The 26,979-nt window shown below is 45.1% G+C and overlaps 1 protein-coding gene across 2 annotated transcripts in view; it reads right to left on the minus strand.

Annotated features, from left to right (window-relative positions):
* Window positions 1-3,155: 3,155 nt before the first annotated feature.
* LOC106584313 (solute carrier family 53 member 1) overlaps window positions 3,156-26,979 on the minus strand; it is a 103,420-nt gene continuing 79,596 nt past the window's right edge. Inside the window, exons 4-15 of one of the 2 annotated variants that reach the window (XM_082968006.1) lie at window positions 23,369-23,586; window positions 22,437-22,586; window positions 19,163-19,246; window positions 18,344-18,425; window positions 17,969-18,156; window positions 17,518-17,697; window positions 14,473-14,668; window positions 11,103-11,297; window positions 4,166-4,332; window positions 3,868-4,007; window positions 3,563-3,784; window positions 3,156-3,275 (exon numbers count right to left, since the gene is read on the minus strand). In XM_082968006.1, the coding sequence (XP_082824132.1) occupies window positions 3,215-3,275; window positions 3,563-3,784; window positions 3,868-4,007; window positions 4,166-4,332; window positions 11,103-11,297; window positions 14,473-14,668; window positions 17,518-17,697; window positions 17,969-18,156; window positions 18,344-18,425; window positions 19,163-19,246; window positions 22,437-22,586; window positions 23,369-23,586 (1,883 nt within the window). In that variant the 3' untranslated portion in view covers window positions 3,156-3,214. The remainder of the gene's footprint in view (window positions 3,276-3,562; window positions 3,785-3,867; window positions 4,008-4,165; window positions 4,333-11,102; window positions 11,298-14,472; window positions 14,669-17,517; window positions 17,698-17,968; window positions 18,157-18,343; window positions 18,426-19,162; window positions 19,247-22,436; window positions 22,587-23,368; window positions 23,587-26,979) is intronic. The other variant, XM_014169421.3, reaches the window with a different exon arrangement.

Consider the following 26,979-nt stretch of genomic DNA (forward strand, 5'->3'; position numbering starts at 1 on the left):
AAGGTAGAATTTAAAAAAATCTATTTTCTAAAATTGATAACCTGTTTGCTTTGTCATTATGGGGTAATGTGTGTAGATTGATGAGGAAACATAACTTAATTTTAGAATAAGGCTGTAATGTAACAAAGTGGAAAATGGGAGGGGTTTGAATACTTTCTGAATGCACTGTATGTAATCAAGAATGATCAGTGTTCTTCAAATAATGAAATATAAATAAAGACATGTACAGTGGAAAACAAAACCAGCATGCAGGCAAGACAATCGGTAGAGCGATACTAAAACAATCATGAAGTTGGAGGGAGAAGTTTTTGCCCTCTGACAAAAGAGGACAGTGTTGGAGGGAGGTTTAGATGAGATTAAACAGTGTGTATTTGTGTTTTGAGGGGGTAGAAGAGCTCTCCATCGCTTTAAAAGTGCTGAAATGCAAAAGCTACAAGGAATGTAAAGGCATCCTTGCAGCAGTGTTTTTTTTTTGTTGGTGGAAAGACTGGTTGACTGGCCTGTTCTGTAGTTATAGTGAGTATGGGAACAAAGTGGGAGCAACTATACTTCCAACCAAGAGGACGCACTCCGTAGTTGGATAAATTGAATTAAATTGTGTGTTTTGTGATAGTGGTTTTAATGACGTACCAGACGCCATGGCAAGCCCTAACTGCCATATGTCTTTCTGACTACAATCCTCACCACAATATAAGAAATATATCTCAAAGGCACAAGCCATTGTATGTCATTCTGGTTGTTGATGGCACTTTTAAGCATTTGCAACACATTTTGTAGCCTATGAACTTTTCAATTTACACAAAGATTTTGTGCTGGGTCCCCAACCGTAATTTATCATTAGACACGTCAACAGTCTAAATAATAAAGACAAGCTCATGCTGATCACCTCATGGCTACTGCATCATGTAAACAGCTTAGCCACAGAGTGAGAGAGACAGGATGTCACACACTGGGAGAGGAGAGAAACAGGCAGTGACATACACTTATCCTTCCTTTGAAAAGCCAGAAAGCCCACAAAAAGGGGCTTACCCACTTTCAACGTTACAGCCGATAAAGATTGTGCTCGCAAATAATATTTGTCTACAAGTATAGCATGCATGTGACAAAATAGACAAACAAAAAGAGCGCTAACAGTTGTACAATTTCCATGGTGTTATTTTTCTAGGAAAAACCAAAATTCACTATAAAAGTTATAAAAAGTACATTAAAGCAAACATTACAGCAAAATCATGAGCTTTGTTGATGAGTGCATTGCCAAAAAAAAGCAAGACAAACCGACATGTACTGTAGAATGAGCTGGTAACAGAAATCACCCTCACCTTCAACAGAATGTTTGGCCACTGAGACTTGAAACTGTGAGCTAACCCTTAAAACCCAGTAAATACTGCAGGTCTACAACCCAAGGAGGACAGGCCCGTTTAATCATGGCTATCTGATCTGAGAACTACTGTTTCACAGCAAGGTCTTTCCAGGATTAGAGATCACCTGACACAGCAGAGATACGACTCACTCACTTGGTCCCTGTTCTAGTCAATAAGCCTGACAAACACTACCACTAGTAAACTCTAACACATGCAGAGTCCCAGGGCCTATGATACTGTACATGACGCATGCATTCTATATTCAAAAGTGGTGATGCAGCAGCTATGTTGTAAAAGTCAGAGATCTTTCAGAGAGATGACAGAGATTAGGGTGAGGACTGTTATTTGGATAGTGAGCGGGCTAGCAGACATGACAGATGATTATCTCATGTTTAACCAGGGCATTCCTCCCATGGAAAAGCCCTCTTCAGATGTCAACAGTATCCTGTGAAGATTCCACATGACCCACTTGGGCAGTATCGCAGTCAGAGGAACCCCAGTGGAAATGCTGGTCACTGTCAGCTGAACTCTCGCCACTGTTCTGAGAAGGCTGATAGCAAAACAACAACAGAACAGACACAAAGTGCCCCACACAATCAGTAGAAAACACTGCAATAGAAAAACAGTCACAGTGCCGTTTCAGTTGTTGACTGATCAAAAGAGAATGTGATAGTTTTCCTAAAGGGCAGAGAAATGGAAAAAACGCTCACTCGGTCTTCTCAACTCCACCGCCGCCCAGAACAGACCATTCTTCTCAGGCTAGCTAGATGGTTGATGCTACGCCAGCGAACGTCATTCATTAAAATAACACGTTTGGCAGAAAGGCAAAGTACAGTTTTGCACGTGAAAGGGCACTTGCCATGAGCTAATTAGATAACTTTGACGTTGTAAGGTGTTGCTGACTACCTGATCTGTGGGCCAAGCTCGTATGAGAGGGAGAATGAGCCACCTGAAGAGTTTGTACTCTTCGACAACAAAGGCTTCTAGAAAGCATGGCACAAGTCTAACAACATTCCCACCATTGAGAAACACATCAATATCATTGCACAGATGCTCAAGCTATTGTCATTCTTCTAAATAATACATTGGGTACATAATAGTTCTGACATCCAAATAACGCACATGAACAAATATACAAAGCAACTTTAACAGACTCAAATATGTTCAAATGATATTTTTGAACAAGTTGTTTTGGTTTGTTTGTATGAAATGCACTTTTCCTGCAAGTGCCGCCAGGGTTTTACACCGACTTCATTATTACAACTCAATAAACAAAACCAACCCAAAACGCAGAGTAGAAAAAGAAGCAACAGGTTGAAACCAGTTGGTGTTGTTGATATGCTGTGGTTAATGTTCCAGAGTCCATGCTCAGGTTGGTTATTATTATTACTCTTTTTCATTAATATGTCTTATCCCTGTTGATCCTGATATACTAAATGCATGTAAACAGTTGTTTATTCTCTATTATTACATCTTTAAAAATGGCAAAGAACTACAAAAACAAATATACAAACTAAAAAGTATTAACATAAAGAAAACTAAGAGCGTAAAAATAAAAGTACTCATTGGAAAACCCCAGGTCTGGGTGTTTTTTTTCTCCAATATGTGGAGTGTATCCTGTGTGTATCCCTCTTGGTCTGAACAACTCAGAACTGGGTGTGTGTAATTCCACCTCATCTATACCAATATCATATACTGAGATTGTGCTTGAGTAAGTTAAGGGGGGGGTGTGGTGTGTGTGTGTGTGTGTGTGTGTGTGTGTGTGTGTGTGTGTGTGGTGTGTGGTGTGTGTGGGAGGCAGCTCTGTGATGAAGTGATAAGATCACTGGGGGCGTCGAGCTGGTGCCCTGGGCTCAGCTGAAGGCCTCATCATCCGTATCTTCTATCAACACCTTGGTGTCCTTCTTGGATGATCTGGACGCGAGAAGGAACACACACATGGATACTGTCAGACAAACACAAGCCCACCATATACAGACTCCTGGCAATGGCCATAACCCAGAGGACCCTGAGGGTTCCCTGACCAATTGACCTGAGCGGGAAAAACTTAGGTCAAGTTTTCAGGAAATTCTCCTAGCCTTAGCCGCGCGCGCGCGTGTGTGTGTGTGTGTGTGTGTGTGTGTGTGTGTGTGTGTGTGTGTGTGTGTGTGTGTGTGTGTGTGTGTGTGTGTGTGTGTGTGAGAGAGAGAGGAGGTTCGTACTGAGAGGACATCAGAGGGCGTCGTAGAGACAGGCTGTAGCTGCGCTTCCAGCTCTTCTTGCCCTGGCGGTTCCTGACTCCGTCCTCCTGGTCCATCATCTGCTCCAGCAGTGTCTGGTCGTCAGCGTTCAGCGGAGCCACTGAGATGTCCCTCACGGCACGGAACTCACCACAGTTATTCAGATGCTCGTTCTCCAGACGGAAGAAGTTCCAGACAAAACGCCTGTGTGTGGATTCACAGTGAGGTTTATAAGAGAGAGAGCGAGAAAGAGAGCACGAGAGAGAGACTGTGATGCTCCAACCCACCTGAACACCTCTAGAGGAGCCAGCACTGTGCCCACAATGTCTCCCACAGAGGGGATGTTGGTCATGGTGGTGAGGGAGATCTGGATGGTCCAGGCGAAACGCAGGATCACGTCCTCTATGATGGCACAGTAGTAGTATGCCTGGAAAATAGAACAGTCATCAGGTCAGAGGAAGACTGTGTGTGTGTGTGTGTGTGTGTGTGTGTGTGTGTGTGTGTGTGTGTGTGTGTGTGTGTGTGTGTGTGTGTGTGTGTGTGTGTGTGTGTGTGTGTGTGTGTGTGTGTGTGAAAAATACTCACTTTCTGCGGGTAGACGATCTCCTCCCTGAGGAAGGTGTTCTCTCCTGCTCCACGGTCAAATAGGCCCCAGTCCATCTTCAGGTCCCAGATCAGAGTGTACAGGGAGCTGACGGCTGAGAACACGATCAGCAGGTAGAAGAACATGTCTGCATCAGAATGCTTTTGTTCTGTGAAGCACAAACAAGACGTTTGTCCATCATTAGTCTGTATAACGGTAGTATTTTGAACAATCGCTCTGCATACACAGTGTATAAAACATTAGGAACACCAGATCTTTCCATGACAGACTGACCAGGTGATCCCTTATTCATATCACTTGTTAAATCCACTTCAATCAATATGGATGCCATTCTGAGGGTGAATGGGCAAGACAAAATATTTAAGTTCCTGTGAACAGGGTATGGTAGTAGTTGATAGGCACACTGGTTTGAGTGTGTCAAGAACTGCAACGCTGCTGTTTTTTTCACACTCAACAGTTTCCCATGTGTATCAAGAATGGTCCACTACCCAGAGGACATCCAGCCAACTTGACACAACTGTGGGAAGCACTGGAGTCAACATGGTCCAGCATCCCTGTGGAACACTTGACACCTTGTAGAGTCCATGCCCCGACAAATTGACGCTGTTCTGAGGTCAAAAGGGTGCAACTAAATATTAGGAAGGTGTTCCTAATGTTTTGTATATAACTTGATAATTAAGAAGAAAACATAGCTAAGTTGTCTGCTTGGTACTGCAGACTTGGACAGCAGCTTGTTGATAAATGTGTCTCTGGTCTTCACTATCCCCACTAGAGGGAGAACTTGTACCATAAATAGTACATTTCCTGAGACGGATTACCACGGATGGAAAATACCATGCTAATCCTTAGGAAACTATTCAGAGGCTCTTGAAAATATATGTTGTTGTGTCCTTCAGTCTGGCAATTCACTACAAATAAAAAATATTTGTAAAAAAAAATATATATACATTAAATACTTATTAAATATACAAGTGCATTTATATTTATTTAATGATTTATTATGTTCGAATTTCTTTTTGAACATTGAGCTCATGCCAGTAACAAAGGTAACGGTGACCAACTGTGCTGCAGTGTCATGTTCATTTCCCTGTGTCATAGCTATGTGTTTTGACTAGGCCACACTCCCATGCTGCTCCACTGACAGCCTGAAATGCCTGGGGGATTATTGATGACTGAGGTATTCTAGTCTGATCTGCCTAGGCACTGGGCTGAACCCAGCGTTCACAGAGAGCTCTCTCCCGCTGTGACATAAATGAGAGTATGGCCTAACACTGTGTGACAGACTCACACACCGACACCAGCAACAGGACACCTAGGCCTGGGGAGACACATCACGACGCAATGTTACGTAACCCCTCTTATCACAACTATTCACACCAGCCAGCTTTACCCAGGTGTAGATTTCTGACTGACTGAACTGAAAATGACTATGGTAAATCCACTGGGTAAGTCTACTGTGCATCTTCAAATAGGCTGGTGTATGTTACTGTTCCCATTAACTAAGGAATGTGACAAGTAATCAAGATTCACAAGAGCTGAGACTTTGGACCTTGCTCATAAAGTGACAGTGTGTGTGTGTGTGTGTCTGTATGTGCTCACTGACAAACTGGTTAGATTCACAGTCTGACCTGACCACACAGACAGCAGACAGGGACAGTATCATCCGTCATGGTCAATGCCTCCCACTTACTGCCACCAGGGCGCCAGGAAATGAACAGGGGACATTTTTCACCAAGAATTACACTGGTCCCTCCAGCCCTGCTCTCACCCAGACAGTGGGCTCTGAATCAGACTACCTCACCCAGTAGCGTGTCCCCACATTACCCCAACATTCCCTGCTGAGATTCATCCTAAAAACGTCCATGTCGTGTATGTCCCCACCGTAATGGAATTTTAATGTTTGTGCTTTTCTTATAACTCCTTTCTGTGTTCTATTCATGTGCTGTTCTATAAACCAATTTCTGTGTTCATGCAAGTGGCTGACTGAACAAATCCTCACAATCAGTAGCTGCAATTTGGCAGCACGCCCAGACGTTGTTTTGAGAACGAACGAAAGATATCTCAGTTTCAAGGTCTCAACTTAGAGAGAAGAAGCCTCGTGAGGTGTTGGTCTGTCACAAGTTATGAAGCAGTATTGGTCAGTCACATGAATGAAACAAAACGGTAATGATTCATTCATTATGTTAAATCATGCAAATATAACTTGTCTGTGTATAAGACAACTGCTGGGTCTGCCCAGGGAGAGCTCCTGATTGACATATGTACTATAGTGCATTGAGTTGGTTGGAACCTCTCCAGCGAGCTGACAATAAACAATGATTCATATTAAGATTGACTTCGAGTGTCCCTGTGTAAGAATTTCCACGACACCCCTTTCAAAAAGTACTTCTGATGTGTACACAGTCGGCAATTGGGATTGCAAACATATAAATTACAAACTCATTGAAGTTTGTAGAACAAACCTGTGTCAAAAAACGTGTAAATGGAAGACTTACGCAAATACAAGTTCAAGGCCGTCGAATATAGTTAACAACACATCAATCCAGAAATATGAAGGAAAACTGGAGCATCTTTACAACATCAAACTACTGCATCAACAAACAATTACAAATAGATGTGAAATCAAAACGCTATAATAATGAGCATATAAGATACCGCTCCTCCATCACTAAGCCTTCTGGTTGGTCTCCAGGGCTCGGTAGAACTGATGTCCATCTGATGTCCTCAGAGGCTCTAGTGTGGGTGGCTAGTCGTTCATCTGGAGCTCAATAGAGGGTAACTAGTAACTAGTAACTTGTGTCTAGCCACCGCCTAAGCAGTTAAAAGCCATTTGAGACTGGGATGTGGCAGTGACAGGCACACTTCATAAGGCCAGAGGGCCAGGGCAGACCTCCCACTGAAGGTGTTAATAAGCACACGGGAACAGCAATCATCTGTCTTTGGGTTGTTATCTGCCACGGTGCCGCCTGCCTGGTACTGCTGTTCAGGTGATAAAGAATCTATTACCTGCCTGCCTCATCACTATCTCCACCCCCCTCTCCTCACAGAGCCTATCCAATCAGACACGGACTCCTAGCAAGACAAATAAAGGTTATTGAGTCAGGGAAGGTGACATGTTGATTTCACATGGCAGATTGGTAGTGAGTCTGTGTAGACTGATATTACTACCTGTGTGGTTGGAGTATCATTTACATTGATATGAATTTCTATTGCAGATACTGGTAGTTAGATCTGAACTCAACCTACAACTTAATATGACGCTGATCATAGTAGGCAGTATGTCCCAGAGACAGTGTGGTTGTAACAGGGTTGAGGCTGAGTTCAGTGGGAATCATGACCCCGACAGGGGGAGTGTGAGAAAAATGTTGACTTAAATCGAAGTCTTTCATATGCAGTGGTTCAGGCAGCTACCGCTGTGTGTACATAGACAATGTGTGTGTCTATGTGAGTGATAAAATCCTATTCCGTCAGCCAGCCTGGCCCTGGGTCTCATCTCCATTCCAGCAGCATCCGCCAGAGATTTGTTTCGCCGCAGGCAAGTTATTACAGCTCACTCTCCTCCAGCTAGTCTATCCTCTTCCCCCTGCCTCCACCCCTCTCTCCACCCCTCCCTCTCTGCTCTCCTTCCTCCTCTCTCAATCTCCTCTCATATCAGATTTTTCGCTGATCCTTCACACTAGTTCTACTTTTTCTTGTATCTTCATTATTGCTCGACTCTCACTTCCTCAAAAGGTCTATTATTCCTCTTTGTCTGTCTCAGTCTCACCTAGACCATGTAATCTACCCGATCCATTGTCCCTCCCACACTTTATCAGTCAGTGAGTGTCCTTCCACCAGAATTATGCTACTCGTTCCAGCTAACCTTGCAGTATTACTCTCCCCACAGCCTGGGCAGTTCATGAAAGCATTCCTAAGGGCTTACATTTGCATGACTGCTCAGCTCTCCTGCATCTAAAACAGCATTTAGTGAAGCTACTACTGTACAAGAGCAGATCCCATATTGATCCTGAATAAAGTCTTTGGCCTTACTGTCAGGCTTAATATCCTGTAGTGCTGGGGACTATAAATTCAAAAGTCTAAATCAGGAAATCCCCCATTTCTACATACCCTGGAACATCAAGTGGGACAGCATAAACACCATTGTTCTTTGATGTATTTATAGATTATTATTACTTTACTGATCTGTTCACAGGATTGCCAAATACTTCTCTGCACTAATTCAGTATTTTACCTGTATTCATTTACATGAATCCAACTCCTTTACTATATCGTAATACCTAAATAGCAGGAGGGTACATTTTACCCTCTGCATCGATTCACCTTATACATTTATTGCAACGTGAGTAGAGAACAATTATCTGTGGTAGTGGTATAATACTGGTTTCAATGAGGTCACAAACAACAACAGAAAACTACTTTGTGGATGTACAATGGAGGTGACATATCTATACACATCCTGGTAGCCCTGCCAGCATTTCCTATGCTAATTTACTACCGCTGTGCACGGCATGAACATGATTCAATACTGGCCGATGATCATTATGCGTTCTGTTCTGCTGGTGAAACAGATGCTGTGTAATTTGGGTGCTCCGGTCCAGGCCTAACTCTATGTATCCCATTTACTGTATGTCACAGCAGAACTGTCAAACTCAGGGGCCAAGATGCACCACACCTCCACATCTGGCTAGACTTCAGGCGGTAGGCCTATACAGCAGACATAACAGCATACAGTGGTCCCGTGTGGCTCAGTTGGTAGAGCATGGTGTTTGCAACGTCAGGGTTGTGGGTTCGATTCCCACGGGGGACCAGTACGGGGGAAAAAAAATGTATGGAAAATGTATGAAATGTATGCATTCACTACTGTAAGTTGCTCTGGATAAGAGCGTCTGCTAAATGACTAAAATGTACAGTATATTGTAGACTGTGACACCACCAGTCTAGCAACAATAAAGAGCACTGGACTGAACAATTCAATATGTTTTTTCATCGTTTTATTTTTTATTTTTTTATCTCTTTAGATTCAAATGACCATGGAGAACATGCTTAAAATATCTATGGCCACCCTGTGCATTCACATTCTGTAAATTCTAGATTTGGTAGCCATGCCAACGCAGTTGAAAGACAGCAGGTTAACTGGGCATTGTAGTCTGGATATTCCCTCCATCCCTTCTCATTTAACGACCCGGACTCTACCTCTTCATTCAGAAAGAGGTCTTCACACAGCATATGAAATGAAGAGTGCCCATTAGTCCAGGGTCCACAGGGCTGAAGACTAGAGGAACGGACGGAGTGACTAGAGGAGGAAAAGCCCTTAATGGTCTCATTTCCTAACAACCTAAAACCTCCTCTCTGCCTCCTCTCTGACTCCTCTCTGCCTCCTCTCTGACTCCTCTCTGCCTCCTCTCTGACTCCTCTCTGCCTCCTCTCTGACTCCTCTCTGCCTCCTCTCTGACTCCTCTCTGCCTCCTCTCTGACTCCTCTCTGACTCCTCTCTGCCTCCTCTCTGCCTCCTCTCTGACTCCTCTCTGCCTCCTCTCTGACTCCTCTCTGCCTCCTCTCTGACTCCTCTCTGACTCCTCTCTGCCTCCTCTCTGCCTCCTCTCTGACTCCTCTCTGCCTCCTCTCTGACTCCTCTCTGCCTCCTCTCTGACTCCTCTCTGCCTCCTCTCTGACTCCTCTCTGCCTCCTCTCTGACTCCTCTCTGCCTCCTCTCTGACTCCTCTCTGCCTCCTCTCTGACTCCTCTCTGACTCCTCTCTGACTCCTCTCTGCCTCCTCTCTGACTCCTCTCTGCCTCCTCTCTGCCTCCTCTCTGACTCCTCTCTGCCTCCTCTCTGACTCCTCTCTGACTCCTCTCTGCCTCCTCTCTGACTCCTCTCTGACTCCTCTCTGCCTCCTCTCTGACTCCTCTCTGCCTCCTCTCTGACTCCTCTCTGCCTCCTCTCTGACTCCTCTCTGCCTCCTCTCTGACTCCTCTCTTCCTCCTCTCTGACTCCTCTCTGCCTCCTCTCTGACTCCTTTCTGACTCCTCTCTGCCTCCTCTCTGCCTCCTCTCTGACTCCTCTCTGCCTCCTCTCTGCCTCCTCTCTGACTCCTCTCTGCCTCCTCTCTGACTCCTCTCTGCCTCCTCTCTGACTCCTCTCTGCCTCCTCTCTGACTCCTTTCTGACTCCTCTCTGCCTCCTCTCTGACTCCTCTCTGCCTCCTCTCTGACTCCTTTCTGCCTCCTCTCTGCCGCCAAACCCACAGCCAAACCAAGAGTCAGGTTACAGAAGAAACACAAATATTGATTTAAATTTATATTGAAAAATGAAGCAAAAATCATGCTGTGACATAACATTTACCATTTTCAAAGGTGGAGCTGAGGTTTAAAAGCTGGCATTTGCACAAATTAATATATTGACCGTTGATGAACATGTATATAAATAATGAAAAAAACCACTTAGCAAACTGCTTTGAGATTATCGACTTGGACAAAGATCTATGCAGCCAAGATGAGATAGCAGAAAGGCTGAATGTTGAAGGGATGTCTTTGTACACTTCCTCTTTTGTGACAACGTTTCTGAATCAGAATAATCAGCGGCTAATTGTGGAGCTGGAGAATAGTGCCTTGAATTCTAATGACAAGCTTTAACTTCCTTGATACTAAATGTTATCCTCCCTCTCTCTCGACTGAAATGTTGAACTTTGTACTTTCCCATTTGTATTATAATGAGGCATCGACTAACAGAAAATACATTTCTGTTTCTTCATACAGCTTGTGATGGTCTGAGCCTCAGCATTCAGCCTGACATTCCCCTCCCATCACAGCAAAACCCCTGTCTGTAGTCCACAGCGCAATAACACATCTGCTAAAACTCCACTTCCAATGATCCTCCCCTGACTGTCCAACTGGCTCAGAGAGTTGGTTGTCTCCTTACCTTTGTGGGTGCTGTAGAGTGCGGCGAAGGTGACCACAAAGAAAGTGGTGGAGTATTTGCCAGCGTTGACCAGGTGAGGGAAAGCTCGCTTGGTGTCTCGGTACCGACGGAGGCACTGTACGAAACGGAACCAAGCGGGCAGACACTGGATGATGGCACGGAGACCGTAGGAGTAACTATGGCACGTGTAATTACCTGGTCGGAACAGGGGAGAAAATTAACAACAACATAAACATTCAAACATTTATCAACCACATCCATATTTACATTGTGTATATGGTTCTGGTATCAACCATTCTTACAGCTAGAACTGTTGTACTGTTCTGTTGGAATGGGAGGATGCCAGGATGGACATTAATGGATTTGTTGGACTCACACAGGTTTCTCCCGTGTGGCTCTGTTGGTAGAGCATGGCACTTACAACACCAGGCTTGTGGGTTCTATTCCCATGTGGGACGAGTACAAAAAAGTATGAACAAAAATGTATGCACTCACTACTGTGAGTTGCTCTGGATAAGAGCGTCTGCTAAATGACTACATAAAAACAAATATATATATACACTGCTCAAAAAAATAAAGGGAACACTAAAATAACACATCCTAGATCTGAATGAATGAAATAATCTTATTAAATACTTTTTTATTTACATAGTTGAATGTGCTGAGAACAAAATCACACAAAAATAATCAATGGAAATCCAATTTATCAACCCATGGCGGTCTGGATTTGGAGTCACACTCAAAATTAAAGTGGAAAACCACACTACAGGCTGATCCAACTTTGATGTAATGTCCTTAAAACAAGTCAAAATGAGGCTCAGTAGTGTGTGTGGCCTCCACGTGCCTGTATGACCTCCCTACAACGCCTGGGCATGCTCCTGATGAGGTGGCGGATGGTCTCCTGAGGGATCTCCTCCCAGACCTGGACTAAAGCATCCGCCAACTCCTGGACAGTCTGGTGCAACGTGGCGTTGGTGGATGGAGCGAGACATGATGTCCCAGATGTGCTCAATTGGATTCAGGTCTGGGGAACGGGCGAGCCAGTCCATAGCATCAATGCCTTCCTCTTGCAGGAACTGCTGACACACTCCAGCCACATGAGGTCTAGCATTGTCTTGCATTAGGAGGAACCCAGGGCCAACCGCACCAGCATATGGTCTCACAAGGGGTCTGAGGATCTCATCTCGGTACCTAATGGCAGTCAGGCTACCTCTGGCGAGCACATGGAGGGCTGTGCGGCCCTCCAAAGAAATGCCACCCCACACCATGACTGACCCACCGCCAAACCGGTCATGCTGGAGGAAGTTGCAGGTAGCAGAACGTTCTCCACGGCGTCTCCAGACTCTGTCACGTCTGTCACATGTGCTCAGTGTGAACCTGCTTTCATCTGTGAAGAGCACAGGGCGCCAGTGGCGAATTTGCCAATCTTGGTGTTCTCTGGCAAATGCCAAACGTCCTGCACGGTGTTGGGCTGTAAGCACAACCCCCACCTGTGGACGTCGGGCCCTCATACCACCCTCATGGAGTCTGTTTCTGACCGTTTGAGCAGACACATGCACATTTGTGGCCTGCTGGAGGTCATTTTGCAGGGCTCTGGCAGTGTTCCTCCTGCTCCTCCTTGCACAAAGGCGGAGGTAGCGATCCTGCTGCTGGGTTGTTGCCCTCCTACAGCCTCCTCCACGTCTCCTGATGTACTGGCCTGTCTCCTGATGTACTGGCCTGTCTCCTGGTAGTGCCTCCATGCTCTGGACACTACGCTGACAGACACAGCAAACCTTCTTGCCACAGCTCGCATTGATGTGCCATCCTGGATGAGCTGCACTACCTGAGCCACTTGTGTGGGTTGTAGACTCCGTCTCATGCTACCACTAGAGTGAAAGCACCGCCAGCATTCAAAAGTGACCAAAACATCAGCCAGGAAGCATAGGAACTGAGAAGTGGTCTGTGGTCACCACCTGCAGAACCACTCCTTTATTGGGGGTGTCTTGCTAATTGCCTATAATTTCCACCTGTTGTCTATTCCATTTGCACAACAGCATGTGAAATGTATTGTCAATCAGTGTTGCTTCCTAAGTGGACAGTTTGATTTCACAGAAGTGTGATTGACTTGGAGTTACATTTATTTTTTTGAGCATTATATATATATATATATATATATATGTCTGTAGTCCCAGACTCATTGTCATTCTCTCTCCATCCCTCCCAAACACAGAGCAGTAGCAGCCCTCTCTGAGTGGACAGCTAATAAGCATGAAAGTCACATTGCTGGACCCTAATGTAACAGCTATAAAAGAAACACCTGAAACTAAATCCCCTACATCAGGGGTTCCCAACCTTTTTTCGTCCATGACCTCATTTTGATATCTGAAAATTCTCATGACCCCCAACCAAAAAATGATGTAATTAACAGACAATGTTATCTTTTTTTAATTGGGGTTATGGCAGTCAATTGCAAAAAAATCGAACAGTATTTTTGATTGTCTTCTCAACTCACGATCACATACTTTTAATTTGGGGCTAAGACAGTCAATTACAAATAAGTCTGACATAATGTCTCGTCTCACCACCACTAACGAGATGGGTGTGCTTGATGCATGTCGCGTCGGAGCTTCTCAAAGTCAGGGGGCGTGGTCAACAGTGCACACCTCCTCTCTGCTGTCACATCCAACCTGGATCAATATCTGGTTTTAATGTAGACGAGAGCACTGCTGAATCCAGCTTCACACAGATATGAGCTGGCGAAGGGTACCATGAGTTTTAATGCTCTGAGGGAGACGGCAGGGTATTCCCTTTCTGTCAGGAACCAAATCCTCTCCGTAATGACCCGTGAATGCTTTGTATTTTTTCAGAATTTTGGAAATTCTCCCGTGACCCCATTTTCATACATGCATCACTAGTTTGGGAACCGCTGCCCTAGACACTGGTCTTGACGAGAGGGGAAAAAACTGTCGGGGGAGGTTCTCTTCTGCACTGTTCAACCAATCCAGTAAATGTGGAGGAGGAGTTAAGATGGAGTGTCGCCTGAAAACCGGAACATCCTGTTGTTGGGGACTCGGCAGAGGCTTGCTGGACCCAAACGTTTCCAATCAATTACCTGGCTGCTGATTTGTCAGGCTGCAGACTACTGAGGAGAACGATGAATGACTAATTTCACAGACAGAACAGACAGACCCCACTGAACATGGACAACGGTGTCTATTGACCGGAGTCAGATCGAGCTAAACCATTTGGACTCAGAACATATCTCCCAAACAAAACACTGTTATAAATGAGTTGAAACAGAGCTGATGAACCAGCATAATATATAGGTAACATACATTCAGCTATTATCTCACCCCAGTCCTGTACTTAGACCATAACTAGTACCTACCTAAAGGGAGCCAGTGATCCAACTCACCGTTGAACATGGGCAGGAGGCCTTTGCGGTCGCTCCATTTGAGCTCGAAGCTGTAGAAGCAGATGAGATACTCCAGGTCCATCAGTACAATCACCAGAGAGTTGAGCTGGTCGGCCAGCCAGAAGTCTGCAAACTCCACGCGGTGGAACGGCGCCGTGAACACGCGGAACTGGGGAGACAGACAGATTTATTAGTCCCATACAAGACACAGGGTTAAATACATATGCTAACACTGAAAGGGGGGAGGGGGGGTGCAATGCTTATTGAAATAGTCTGAGGTTAGGAAAACTTTGACAACTCTTCTGTCTAAAGTATACCTCTGCATACTAATACTACTAGAACTCCCATGCTTGTCTCACATGAAGGCAAAACAGACATTAACAAAAGAGAAGGGACAAACGCAGAGACCTCGGCTCCAACCGTGTACACAAGACTTGAACATGGAGGAAGCTCATTGTCATGCAGCTAATGAGGCTGTCATGTACAGGGTATTAGAGCAGTGGAAGGGGAGAAGGCAGAGCAAAATGAGCTGGAACGTGTTGAGGGCATGAGCCCTGAAGCAACCAGCAGTCCTTGCGTCTCCCTACAGTAAATTAACTGGTGGATACATATGGAAAAGCCTAACGAGGCTCTAGTTGGAGTGTGTCAATCTCATTCAACAGGGCTTGTTGCCACACCAGCAATAGTATCGCTGAGACACACAGTATCCAACCTGACACACCACACATGCCCTAAACATGACAGTCTGGGATCAGCACCGGGTCAGCTGAAGAGCAGTGCCTCTGTAGCGGTTTGATTTAATATAGTCTAATAAGACTGGGTTAACTAGTGTTTTAGGTATGGTTTTTGTTGGGCCTGGATTATGTTATCTGGGGTCTGTGAATGAGACTGTGGGTGAATGGGAATGATCCTCTCACCCTCTTGCCTCCAGGTCTAGCCTGACATTTCACCAGCCCATCTCTCTGTATGCTCTGCACCCACACTATGCAGCCTCACCCAGTCCCCAGATTGTCTCAGCTGCAGTATTGATTCAACCTGTTATGTACCAAACCATTTGGAAAGTATTAAGACCACTTCCCTTTTTCCACATTTTGTTACGTTATTCTAAAATGGATTAAATACAAAAAAATCCTCATCAATCTACATACAATACCCCATAATGACAAAGCGAAAACATGTTTTTTGAATTTTTTGCAAACGTATTAATTACCTTATTTATATAAGTATTCAGACCCTTTGCTAAGAGAATCGAAATTGAGCTCAGGCGCATCCTGTTTCCATTTATCATCCTTGAGATGTTTCTACAACTTGATTGGAGTCCACCTGTGGTAAATTCAATTGATTGGACATGATTTGTAAAAGGCAACTGTCTATATAAGGTCCCACAGTCTGCAGCATTGAAGGTCCCCAAGAACACAGTGGCCTCCATCATTCTTAAATGGAAGATGTTTGGAACCACCAAGACTCTTCCTAGAGCTGGCCGCCCGGCCAAACTGAGCAATCAGGGGAGAAGGGCCTTGGTCAGGGAGGAGACCAAAAACCTGATAGTCACTCTGACAGAACTCCAGAGTTTATCTGGAGAAGGACAACAATCGCTGCAGCACTCCATCAATCAGGCCTTTAGAGTGGCCAGACGGAAGCTACTTCTCAGTAAAAAGGCACATGATAGCACGCTTGGAGTTTGCCAAAAGGCAACTAAAAGACTCTCAGACCATGAGAAACATGATTCACTGGTCTGATGAAACCAAGATTGAACTCTTTGGCTTGAATGCCAAGCATCATGTCTGGAGGAAACCTGGCACCATCCCTACGGTGAAGCATGGTGGTGGCAGCAGCATGCTGTGGGGACGTTTTTCAGAGGCAGAGACTGAGAGACTAGTCAGGATCGAGGCAAAGATGAACACAGCAAAGTACAGAGAGATCCTTGAGGAAAACCTGCTCCAGAGTGCCAGAACCTCAGCCTGGGGTGAAGGTTCACCTTCCAACAGGACAACAACCCTAAGCACACAGCCATGACAACGCAGGAGTGGCTTTGGGACAAGTCTCTGAATGTCCTTGAGTGGCCCAGCCAGAGCCCGGTCTTGAACCCGATCGAACATCATTGGAGAGACCTAAAAATAGCTGTGCAGCGACGCTCCCCATCCAACCTGACAGCTTAAGAGGATCAGCAGAGAAGAATGGAAGAAACTCCCCAAATACAGGTGTGCCAAGCTTGTAGCGTCATACCCAAGAAGACTCGAGGCTGTATTCGCTGCAAAAGGTGCTTAAACAAAGTACTGAGTGCTTTGTCATTATGGGTATTGTGTGTAGATTGATGAGGCAAAAAAACGATTTAATCCATTTTATAATAAGGCTGTAACGTAACAAAATGTGGAAAAAGTCAAGGGGTCGCAATACTTTCCGAATACACTGTATGTGTGCTAATTAAGGATTTCTACCTGTCAATCTATGTCCTTATTGATCTCCACAACATCCCAATCATACAAAGACATCCAGAGGATAACAATTATTTTAAATGTATTCATTGCATAAAACTAACACACCAGGCAATCTGTCTTGATTTGTTCCTTGATTTTGGTTAGTGCCTGTGTTCAGTGTGGGCATCTCTAGAATGGTGCACAGGCCCAAGTGGGGCCCAATCAGAGCTGGAGAGGGCTGGGGATGCTTGGGAGATGGGGAAGATTGGAGGAGCAGCATACTGATGGATCCATCCCTGTAATGATTGCACAGTCACAGTCGCCACATCCCCAGGGACATGCCTGTATCTTATTATCCCTCACCCCACTGGCCTCTCTCTCGCACACAAACATAATCCTCCTACCCCCCCCCCCCCATCACCCAAGCCAGTAAACATCAGACAAAGAAAAGATAAGCCTAATACATGGAACACAATATAGAATGTGAGATAGGTATCAAATACAGTGTTGTACACACACAAACACCAGTTGAGTCAGGTTCCATTGTACTGATATAATATCATCATTATAATGCAGTAGTTCCAGTGGAGAAGGAGCTCACCAGAAGTTTGAGCAGCCAGAAGCGGGACTTGTAGTAGCCAGTCTTGAAGGGGTTGATGAGGAAGAGGAGCATGAAGCCGTAGAGGATGAGAGGGTTGACCTGCATGGGCAGCATGGTGTACTCAGAGTACAGACAGGACAGGATGCTCATACACCACAGCACCCCCAGGAAACCGGCAATCTACAGAAGACACAGAGGCATTAAACTATCCAATTCTCAGTAAATTTCCTTTATAAAGCAGTATACACATTGTCCTTGGAAATATGATCAGAAAAAACCCCTAGTGTATGTCTTCAGATTAGTATTGATTATTGACCATTTTCTATTTCCATTATTCAGCGCATTCTCGCTCTGGTGGTCACACAAGATGATTTCTTCTCTCCATTATTTTCACTACTGTCTGACTGGATTCTTTCTCATTGTCCTTGTGCATCTCCTGGTTCTCCTTTACCTCAAACAGGTGCTGGTGGGAGAGGTTGCTGCGAGGGTTCAACTCGAAGATGAGCACGTGGTTGACCCCCGCCTGGCGCCAGCCGTAGGTGTTAATGCCCAACAGGAAGAGGAATTCAATCAGCAGGAAGCCACCGCGGTAGATACGCACCAGAGGCCACACGTTCTCATACCGGATGAGTACAGCACCTGAAAAAGAATAATAGCAATTCGATCATGTCATTCGCCTTCAAATATCTGAAGGTACAATACAGTATGCAAAACTAACTTAAGTTCCCCCTAATGCCAAGTCTAAAATGTAAGCCTCATTTCCTCTTTATCTGTTAGCTAACCCCCAGTAAAAAGGCCTTATTAGCATGGTTGTGTGTGAACATACCAGTGAGGAGGAAGGAGATAGCGAGGACTATGAAGACCCCACAGTAGAGGCCAACGCGGAAGGTAGTCCAGGCCAGAGCAGGCTGCAGGAAGGAGCAGAGAATGACAGAGATGAGCAATTGCCAGTTACTACACCTGCGTGACTGCAAGTTTTCTAGGCTCCACTGTAATGTCAGGCACACAGCTGGAGAACCGCACTAGGCATTTACTAATTCATTTAGCTTGACAGATAGACACACTTATCCAGGGAAGCAGAAACCTTTTTCTGGTTGTGCTGCAGTCAATTCAATGCACGGTATGGAAAGAGTATATTAAAGTGTGTTATCATCAAGTACTTTGGTGTGTGCTAAAAATACAAGTCATATAAAGGTGCCCACAGGGAATCTGGACAAGCCATTTGGATCTAGCACAATTCAGGCTGGGCATGACATTGATATTAATACAGCTATAAATCTGAGGGATATGTGATGAGGATGCATTTTCTCATCCCCTGTGGAAAAAGTCATTTGTCCGGCCTAGTTTGGAGAGCCTCTTACAGGATCAATACTGTGGGGATAAATAGAGTGTGTGTTTCACACACACACACACACACACACACACACACACACACACACAGCAGGAACGAGATGAAGAGTGGGAAGTGTGTCGAACTGTCATACAACGTTAATGTTGATGAGATGCTGACACGAGCTGGAATTATGGCGGGAAAGATCTAAAAGTGATTGGTTAATGGTCCACTAACTAAAATACATACTATACTGACTTGGTATCCCCCTTTCCCTTTCCCATTCTAATAAATCTATGGTGCAGTCACTCTCACCTGTGCTGCCCCCAATGGAGGCACTCTCAGCCTCTTCATGGCTTTCTGACGGTCCCCTCCCTCCAGCTCTGTGGTCACCAGAGCCTGACAAACACACAACAAAGACATGTCAAAGGGAGGTCTATTACTCAAATTTAATTTGTCACGCGCCGAATACAACAGGCGCAGAAGACCTTACAGTGAAATGTAAGATGGGGCAATGCATATAGTCTGGGTATCCATTTGATTAGCTGTTCTGGAGTCTGATGGCTTGGGGGTAGAAGCCTCTTGGACCTAGACTTGGCACTCCGGTACCGCTTGCCGTGTGGTAGCAGAGAGAACAGTCTATGACTAGGGTGGCTGGAGTCTTTTGACCATTTTTAGGGCCTGCCTCTGACACCGCCTGGTATAGAGGTCCTGGATGGCAGGAAGCTTGGCCCCGGTGATGAACTGGGCCGTACGCACTACCCTCTGTAGTGCCTTGCGGTCGGAGGCTGAGCAGTTGCCATACCAGGCTGTGATGCAACCCGTCAGGATGCTCTCGATGGTGCAGCTGTAAAATCTTTTGAGGATATGAGGACACATGCCAAATCTTGTCAGTCTCCTGAGGGGGAATAGGTTTTGTTATGCCCTCTTCACGACTGTCTTGGTGTGCTTGGACCATGTTAGTTTGTTGGTGATGTGTACACCAAGGAACTTGAAGCTCTCAACCTGCTCCACTACAGCCCTGTTGATAAAAATGGGGGCGTGCTCGGTCCTCCTTTTCCTGTAGTCCACAATCATCTCCTTTGTCTTGATCACGTTGAGGGAGAGTTTGTTGTCCTTGCACCACACGTTCAGGTCTCTGACCTCCTCCCTATAGGCTGTCTCATTTTGTCGGTGATCAGGCCTACCACTGTTGTGTCATCAGCAAACTTAATGATGGTGTTGGAGTCGTGCTTGGCTGTGCAGTCAAGTGAACAGGGAGTACAGGAGGGGACTGAGCACGCACCCCTGAGGGGCCCCCGTGTTGAGGATCAGCGTGGCAGATGTGTTGTTACTTACCCTTACCACCTGGGGGCGACCCGTCAGGAAGTCTAGGATCCAGTAGCAGAGGGAGCTGTTTAGTCCCAGGATCCTTAGCTTAGTGATGAGCTTTGAGGGCACTGTGGTGTTGAACGCTGAGCTGTAGTCAATGAATAGCATTCTCACATAGGTGTTCCTTTTGTCCAGGTGTGAAAGGGCAGTGTGGAGTGCAATAGAGATTGCATCATCTGTGGATCTGTTGGTGCAGTATGCAAATTGGAGTGGGCCTAAGGTTACTGGGATAATGGTGTTTATGTAAGCCATGACCAGCCTTTCAAAGCATTTCATGCCTACAGACGTGAGTGCTACGGGTTGGTAGTCATTTAGGCAGGTTACCTTAGTGTTCTTGGGCACAGGGACTATGGTGGTCTGCTTAAAACATGTTGGCATTACAGACTCAGACAGGGAGAGGTTGAAAATGTCAGTGAAGACACTTGCCAGTTGGTCAGTGCATGCTCGGAGTACACGTCCTGGTAATCCGTCTGGCCCTGCGGCCTAGTGAATGTTGACCTGTTTAAAGGTCTTACTCACATCGGCTGCAGAGAGCGTGATCACACAGTCGTCCAGAACAGCTGATGCTCTCACGCATGTTTCAGTGTTACTTGCCTTGAAGCGAGCATAGAAGTTATTGAGCTCGTCTGGTACGCTCGTGTCACTGGGCAGCTCTCAGCTGTGCTTCCCTTTGTAGTCTGTAATAGTTTGCAAGCCCTGCCACATCCGACGAGCGTCGGATCCGGTGTAGTACGATTCGATCTTAGTCCTGTATTGGCGCTTTGCCTGTTTGATGCTTGGGCATAGTGGGATTTCTTATAAGCTTCCAGGTTAGAGTCCCACTCCTTGAAAGTGGCAGCTCTCAGTACGAATGTTGCCTGTAATCGATGGCTTCTGGTTGGGGTATGTACGTACAGTCACTGTGGGGACGACGTCCTCGATGCACTTACTGATAAAGCCAGTGACTGATGCGGTGTACTCCTCAATGCCATCGGAAGAACCCGGAACATATTCCAGTCTGTGCTAGCAAAACAGTCCTGTAGTTTAGCATCATGCTTCATCTGACCACTTTTTTATTGGCCCGAGTCACTGGTGCTTCCTGCTTACATTTTTGCTTGTAAGCAGGAATCAGGAGGACAGAATTATGGTCAGGTTTGCAAAAAGGAGTGCGGGGGAGAGTTTTGTACGCGTCTCTGTGTGTGGAGTAAAGGTGGTCTAGAATTTTTTTCCCTCTGGTTGCACATTTAACATGCGGATAGAAATTAGGTAAAACTGATTTAAGTTTCCCTGCAGTAAAGTCCCCGGCCACTAGGAGCGCTGCCTCTGGATGAGCGTTTTCCTGTTTGCTTATGGTGGTATACAGATCATTGAGTGCGGTTTTAGTGCCAGCATCGGTCTGTGTTGGTATGTAGACAGCTACGAAAAATACAGATGAAAACTCTCTAGGTAGATTGTGTGGTCTACAGATTATCATGAGATTCTCTACCTCAGGTGAGCAAAACCTTGAGACTTCCTTAAATATCGTGCACCAGCTGTTGTTTACGTATATATGCATAGGCCCCCGCCCCGTGTCTTACCAGTGGCTGCTGTTCTATCCTGCCGATAGAGTGTATAACCTGCCAGCTGTATGTTCTTAATGTTGTCGCTCAGCCACGACTCAGTGAAACATAAGATATTACTGTTTTTAATGTCCCGTTGGTAGGATATACGTTAGTTAGCAGGACGGAAGGCAAAGGCAGATTAGCCACTCGTTTCCTGATCCTCACAAGGCACCCTGACCTTTTTCCGCGAAATCTCAGTTTCCTTCTCCAGCGAATGACGAGGATCTGGGCCTGGTCAGGTGTCTGTAGTATATCCCTCCTGTCCGACTCATTGAAGACCAACTCTTCATCTAATCTGAGGTGAGTAATTGCAGTTCTGATGTCCAGAAGCTCTTTTCGGTCATAAGAGACGGTAGCAGCAACATTATGTACAAACAAGTTACAAACAACGGCAAAGAAATAACAAAATAGCATGGTTGGTTGCATTCTAACCGTCATGAAATGGTTAGAATGCAACACAACATATTCAATGAGAGTCAAAGACCAGGATCAGACAACGCTAGAATGCGAAATTTGGCCAATCATAATTTCATGATTGTACCTAGCTAAAATAGCTGACAGAGTAAACATAGTTGGAAAATAGTTAACCTCAACAATGCCTAGACCTCCACAGCCATGGGCTTCGGTTCCATACGTACCTCTGTCTCAGAGATGAGCTGGGTGATCTTCTTACAGGTGTAGAAAGGGGCCACCTCCACATGGGCCACACGCCAGTCAGCCCCGCGGGGAGTCTCCAGGATCTTATCATGCTTCTTCAGGATTTTACGGAAACCTGTGAAGTTCAGATTCTGGGAGAAAGACCAATCCTGGGGTTAGGGTTAGGGAAATGAATTGAGCAAGAGCTGCAGAGAAACATCAACAGGAGACAATGACTGAAAGGTTATTTTGCTGAGATCAAGAGAGAAACAGAGAATGAAATTGACACCAATAAAGAGAGATGGATAGAGATGGATAGAGAGAGATTGAGCTGTAGAAAGACATGTTATGCTTATAGCAGCATCAAACAGAAAGAGAGGGTGTGGAGACAGGCTGACTGGGTCTCACTTGGTAGTTATGCAGCAGGATGAGGCGGAGCTAGTATCTAGGGGTAGAGTGCAAGGTTTAGGGTTAAGGGTACTAACTTGGTAGTTCTGTAGCAGGATGAGGCAGAGGTAGTATCTATGGTAGGTGTTTGCAACAGGCAGCCCGCGGGCCATAAACGGCCCGCAAGTCATTTTTTTTGACCCCCCCCAAAGTTTTTGGAGAATTTTTGTTTTTGGTCCAAAATACTTTCCATCAACAGGAATTCAGATATTTATTTATTTAGGAAATCTGTTCCCAAGTATTCCTACTAATAAAAAAATAGACATACATTATGTGATTATGTCTCAATGTAATCAAGGAATGAAATGATTGTTCTTTTTAAATACAATCTCTTTTTGGGCTTAGTTGTGGTCAATTTGCAGTGTACAAAGTATTATAGTTATTTACAATCCCCCGAAGCTCCAACAAAAATCAACCCGTGGCTGAATCTAGTCGTCTACCCCTGATCTAGGGTTAGTGTGTAGGGTTTACGTTTAAGGGTACTTACTTGGTAGTTCTGCAGCAGGATGAGGCTGAGGTAGAACTCGGAGAAGGCCAGCTGCAGGTCCTTGATGTTACGGTGTTTGCAGCGTTCCTCCTGGGACAGGTGGAACACTGTCTTGCGTTTGCGGAGGCCTGGGGCATTGCTCTCACGCTGCGCATCCAGAGACGATTGCAGCTCATTCTGCAGGGTGGCGAAACGCCTCTGTGCTTCAGCAAGTTTCTCTGCAGGAGGAAAAATATGGAAAACAACTGAGTGAGCAACAGTGTCATGGCTGCAGTATGCCCAAGATAGAACTCTCAACAGCCCTGCAGGAAGTCCAGCTAGAGGTAAACACTCCTCTCCATTACGGGGGAAGCGGAAGGGGAGTATTAAGTTCTTTAGACATGTAAATGCAGCCCTCAGCAAGCCCATTACCAGGGTCAGAACAATGTTAATTTCCCTCCTGAGAGAGCGAGACAGCAGGGCAGGGAGGAACCTGAGTGGATCTGGAGCATGGCCCACATTCTCCCCACCTCGCCTTGGCGTCACCCAGCCTCACTGCACCCCAGTCCCGTTCCCACTACCACATTCCTGGACTGGACTCCTCGAGCCCAGCTCTGACACATATCCTCCACTGTCCCCTCAGCCTCGGTCTGCACTCTGCAGCCCACCACACATCCTATTCATAGGCAAAGGCAGACAGATGCTGTTGGAATAGACCTCCTCAATCCTGATTCACAACTAGGCCACCTGGTCAACGCGATGGTAGTGGCCTAGCACCGTCTCATGTTGCCCACTGTCAGTGAGGACAGGGGTGTTACATTAGGTGCAGTGGGTTCAATGGTTACTTTACCGCTCAGTTGCACACACAGCCTCTGGATTTCACAGGAATGCCTGAATAGCTGTTCTTTTGATTGCTAAAATTAGAGTAATCCCTCACAGAATAACAGTAGATTATGTCACTGTCTACACTGTCCAGAGGGCCTCCTATCTGCTCTGCATGGATCAAGTCATGACATAACATGAGGCGTGAGAAAGTCAAGACTCACATACTTTACCTAAGTAGGAAGAAATGATGCCTGATTAGATGTGTGTACAAACAAAGGTGGCATATATGTATGCAGGTTGAAGAGACTAAAAGAGGCTTTAATGTCTGAGCTTTGCCAGGAAAAGCCACAGGTAAAATATTGTCTCTAGAGTCGATATTTGAGGATACATACAAATATTTTAGATATAGTGACAGCTTTTAACAGAGACTGTGTTGTGCTTCGGTTTTTCTCCCTGGAATAGAGTTAAGTCATCCTGGAGCAGTGAAATTAAGGGGGTCGATGACCCCTTTCAGAAGAGGGAAGCTGCTTGCCACAGCTCTCTGCGGAGAAGAGGAGTCTCTTATGTAAAACTCACACATTGAACACAACATGAAAAGAGGGAGATAACGCTGTCTATCCAGCAAGATTCAGTAATTGCTTGTTTCATCCCAACATCCGGCTAGGAGGATTGAGAGATTATGATGCTGCAATCTGGAGTCACGTGTGAAGTGAATGGCTGGGTTACATGACTGCTAATAAGACCCAACACTGCTGAAAACAACCTTCCCTAAAGATTTCATTATAGCCTACATCGAGCCAGACTGCATTCAATTATAATAATGCCTGGTGTCTAGCCTTGACTTACCCAGACGTCTGCTGGATATGCTTAGGAACTGTTCGCAAATTACTATGGGGTAGTGCTGAGCAATTAGCTGAACATTTGGTTATCTTCCATAAAAACATTTTGGGACCAACATTGGTTAAATTATTTGTAACCTTTATTTTAACAGGGCAAGTCAGTTAGGAACAAATTCTTATTTACAATGACGGCCTACATTTGAATTATATATATACTTTTTTATTGCAGTTTCTCTATAGATAAATCATATCATGCCCGAAATGTGTGATGTAGTAGGGAGTTGTAGTTCACAACAGGCCAATATTCTACATAGGTCATAGTGATGTGTAGTTCTTTTTGAACAACTATTTTTACTGACTCGAGAGTCATGATTTGTTTTTCTGAGTGACTCATTCACTTTAGTCGTTAGTTTGACCTGATAGTGCTGGTTGAAATGAGCCCTACAGCAGGATTAATACACGCGCCTCCACAGATATGCTCCGACCACCAACTGTCTGTCATATGCGCGCAGGAAAATAGATCATGAGCAAAGAGAAGAACAACAAACTTGAATCGTTTGGGTGGCTGCAGTTTGCGAACGACTGTGTTTATCACCCTCAGGCAGGGGCGGAAATCCCGGGGGGGACGGGGGGGACACGACCCCCCCATCCTGGGAAAATATGATTTGTCCCCCCCAATATATCACTGAAACATAACTATGTAATTTAAATAATATTAATAATACGCAATGAAAGCAATTGTGCTCATTATAGACACTTAATAGCTCGTTTTTAAGTTTCAAAAGATTGCGGCCCCCCCACCCTTTGCCTCACAATGGTTTGATCCACTGCCAGTTCCTTAGCTTGCGAGGTAACGTAGAGGTCGTATCTACTGTCTGAAAGGCACTCAATGCACGTAACTGACGTGAGGTTAATCCAGTCAATCGCGCACACACACTAGCTGAATATGCAGAGCTAGCGCGCAAATATTAACTATTAAGCTAGCTAGTACCTATTCCATTTATGTGGCGTCGTCAAAGATGGAATCTTTGCTATCGTCAATTTATTCCAAGATCAGCATGCATGTAAATTAGTGCTTCAAAGTCCCTGTGATAAGGTTAGCGATAAACTGAACAGAACTACACTCTCTTCTACCATTGTTTTAAATATATTTAATGGTCTCGTTGCAAAAGCTAAATTGTCGCAAGGGAACTTTTATTTACATATTTTATTTCACCTTTATTTAACCCGGGTAGCAAAGATTATAGCAAACACCACTGAATTGATGCTCGCTAGCTTTGCAAATTCAGCTATTGTTAGAAGCCAGCCAATATGAAACAAACGATTAAAATTACAAAAGGTTGCAGAATATGTTGTGTAAATGGTGAACTCATACAGCTGTCAACTCTTGTCACTGCAATCCGTTTCACATTTGCTAGCTACCTTTTAGATCGAAGCCCATATAGAATGATAGAAGATAAGATGATAGAAGCCCATCTCCTACTGTAAATAACCTACATACTGTGTGTGTGTAGCCAACCAGGTAGACAAATGGCAGAAAAATGGCAGATAAAAAGACGGACATCAGAGTATTTTTCAGTACACCAAAACGCAAAGTAAGAATCCTAGTAGCCTAACATCTCAAAGACTAGTTGATAAAATGTTCATAAGAAAGAAATGAAATTCTAATGGAAATGTTTCACAATGATGTCATTAGGCAGAGCAGGCAACAGATGGCACACAGACAGCAGAGTTGGGGACAGATATGCAGGGACAGACTGGCAGAGACAGGGAGTCTCAGGTAAGTTTGTTGAGTCTTTGTTTGGCAACATTATGAAAGGTTCTCAAATTTTTTGACTTGTAAAATAGGAACATAATTGGAAAATGCCATGGATACCCCCACTCTCAACTTAAACTGGTGACTGAACTAAGATTTGTTAAAGGCAATGGTATTGCTGTTGTGATTAGTTGTGTAGTTTTGGGTACCGG

The sequence above is a fragment of the Salmo salar genome, chromosome 23, assembly GCF_965601325.2.
Source record: "Salmo salar chromosome 23, fSalSal1, whole genome shotgun sequence".
Lineage (NCBI taxonomy): Eukaryota > Metazoa > Chordata > Actinopteri > Salmoniformes > Salmonidae > Salmo > Salmo salar.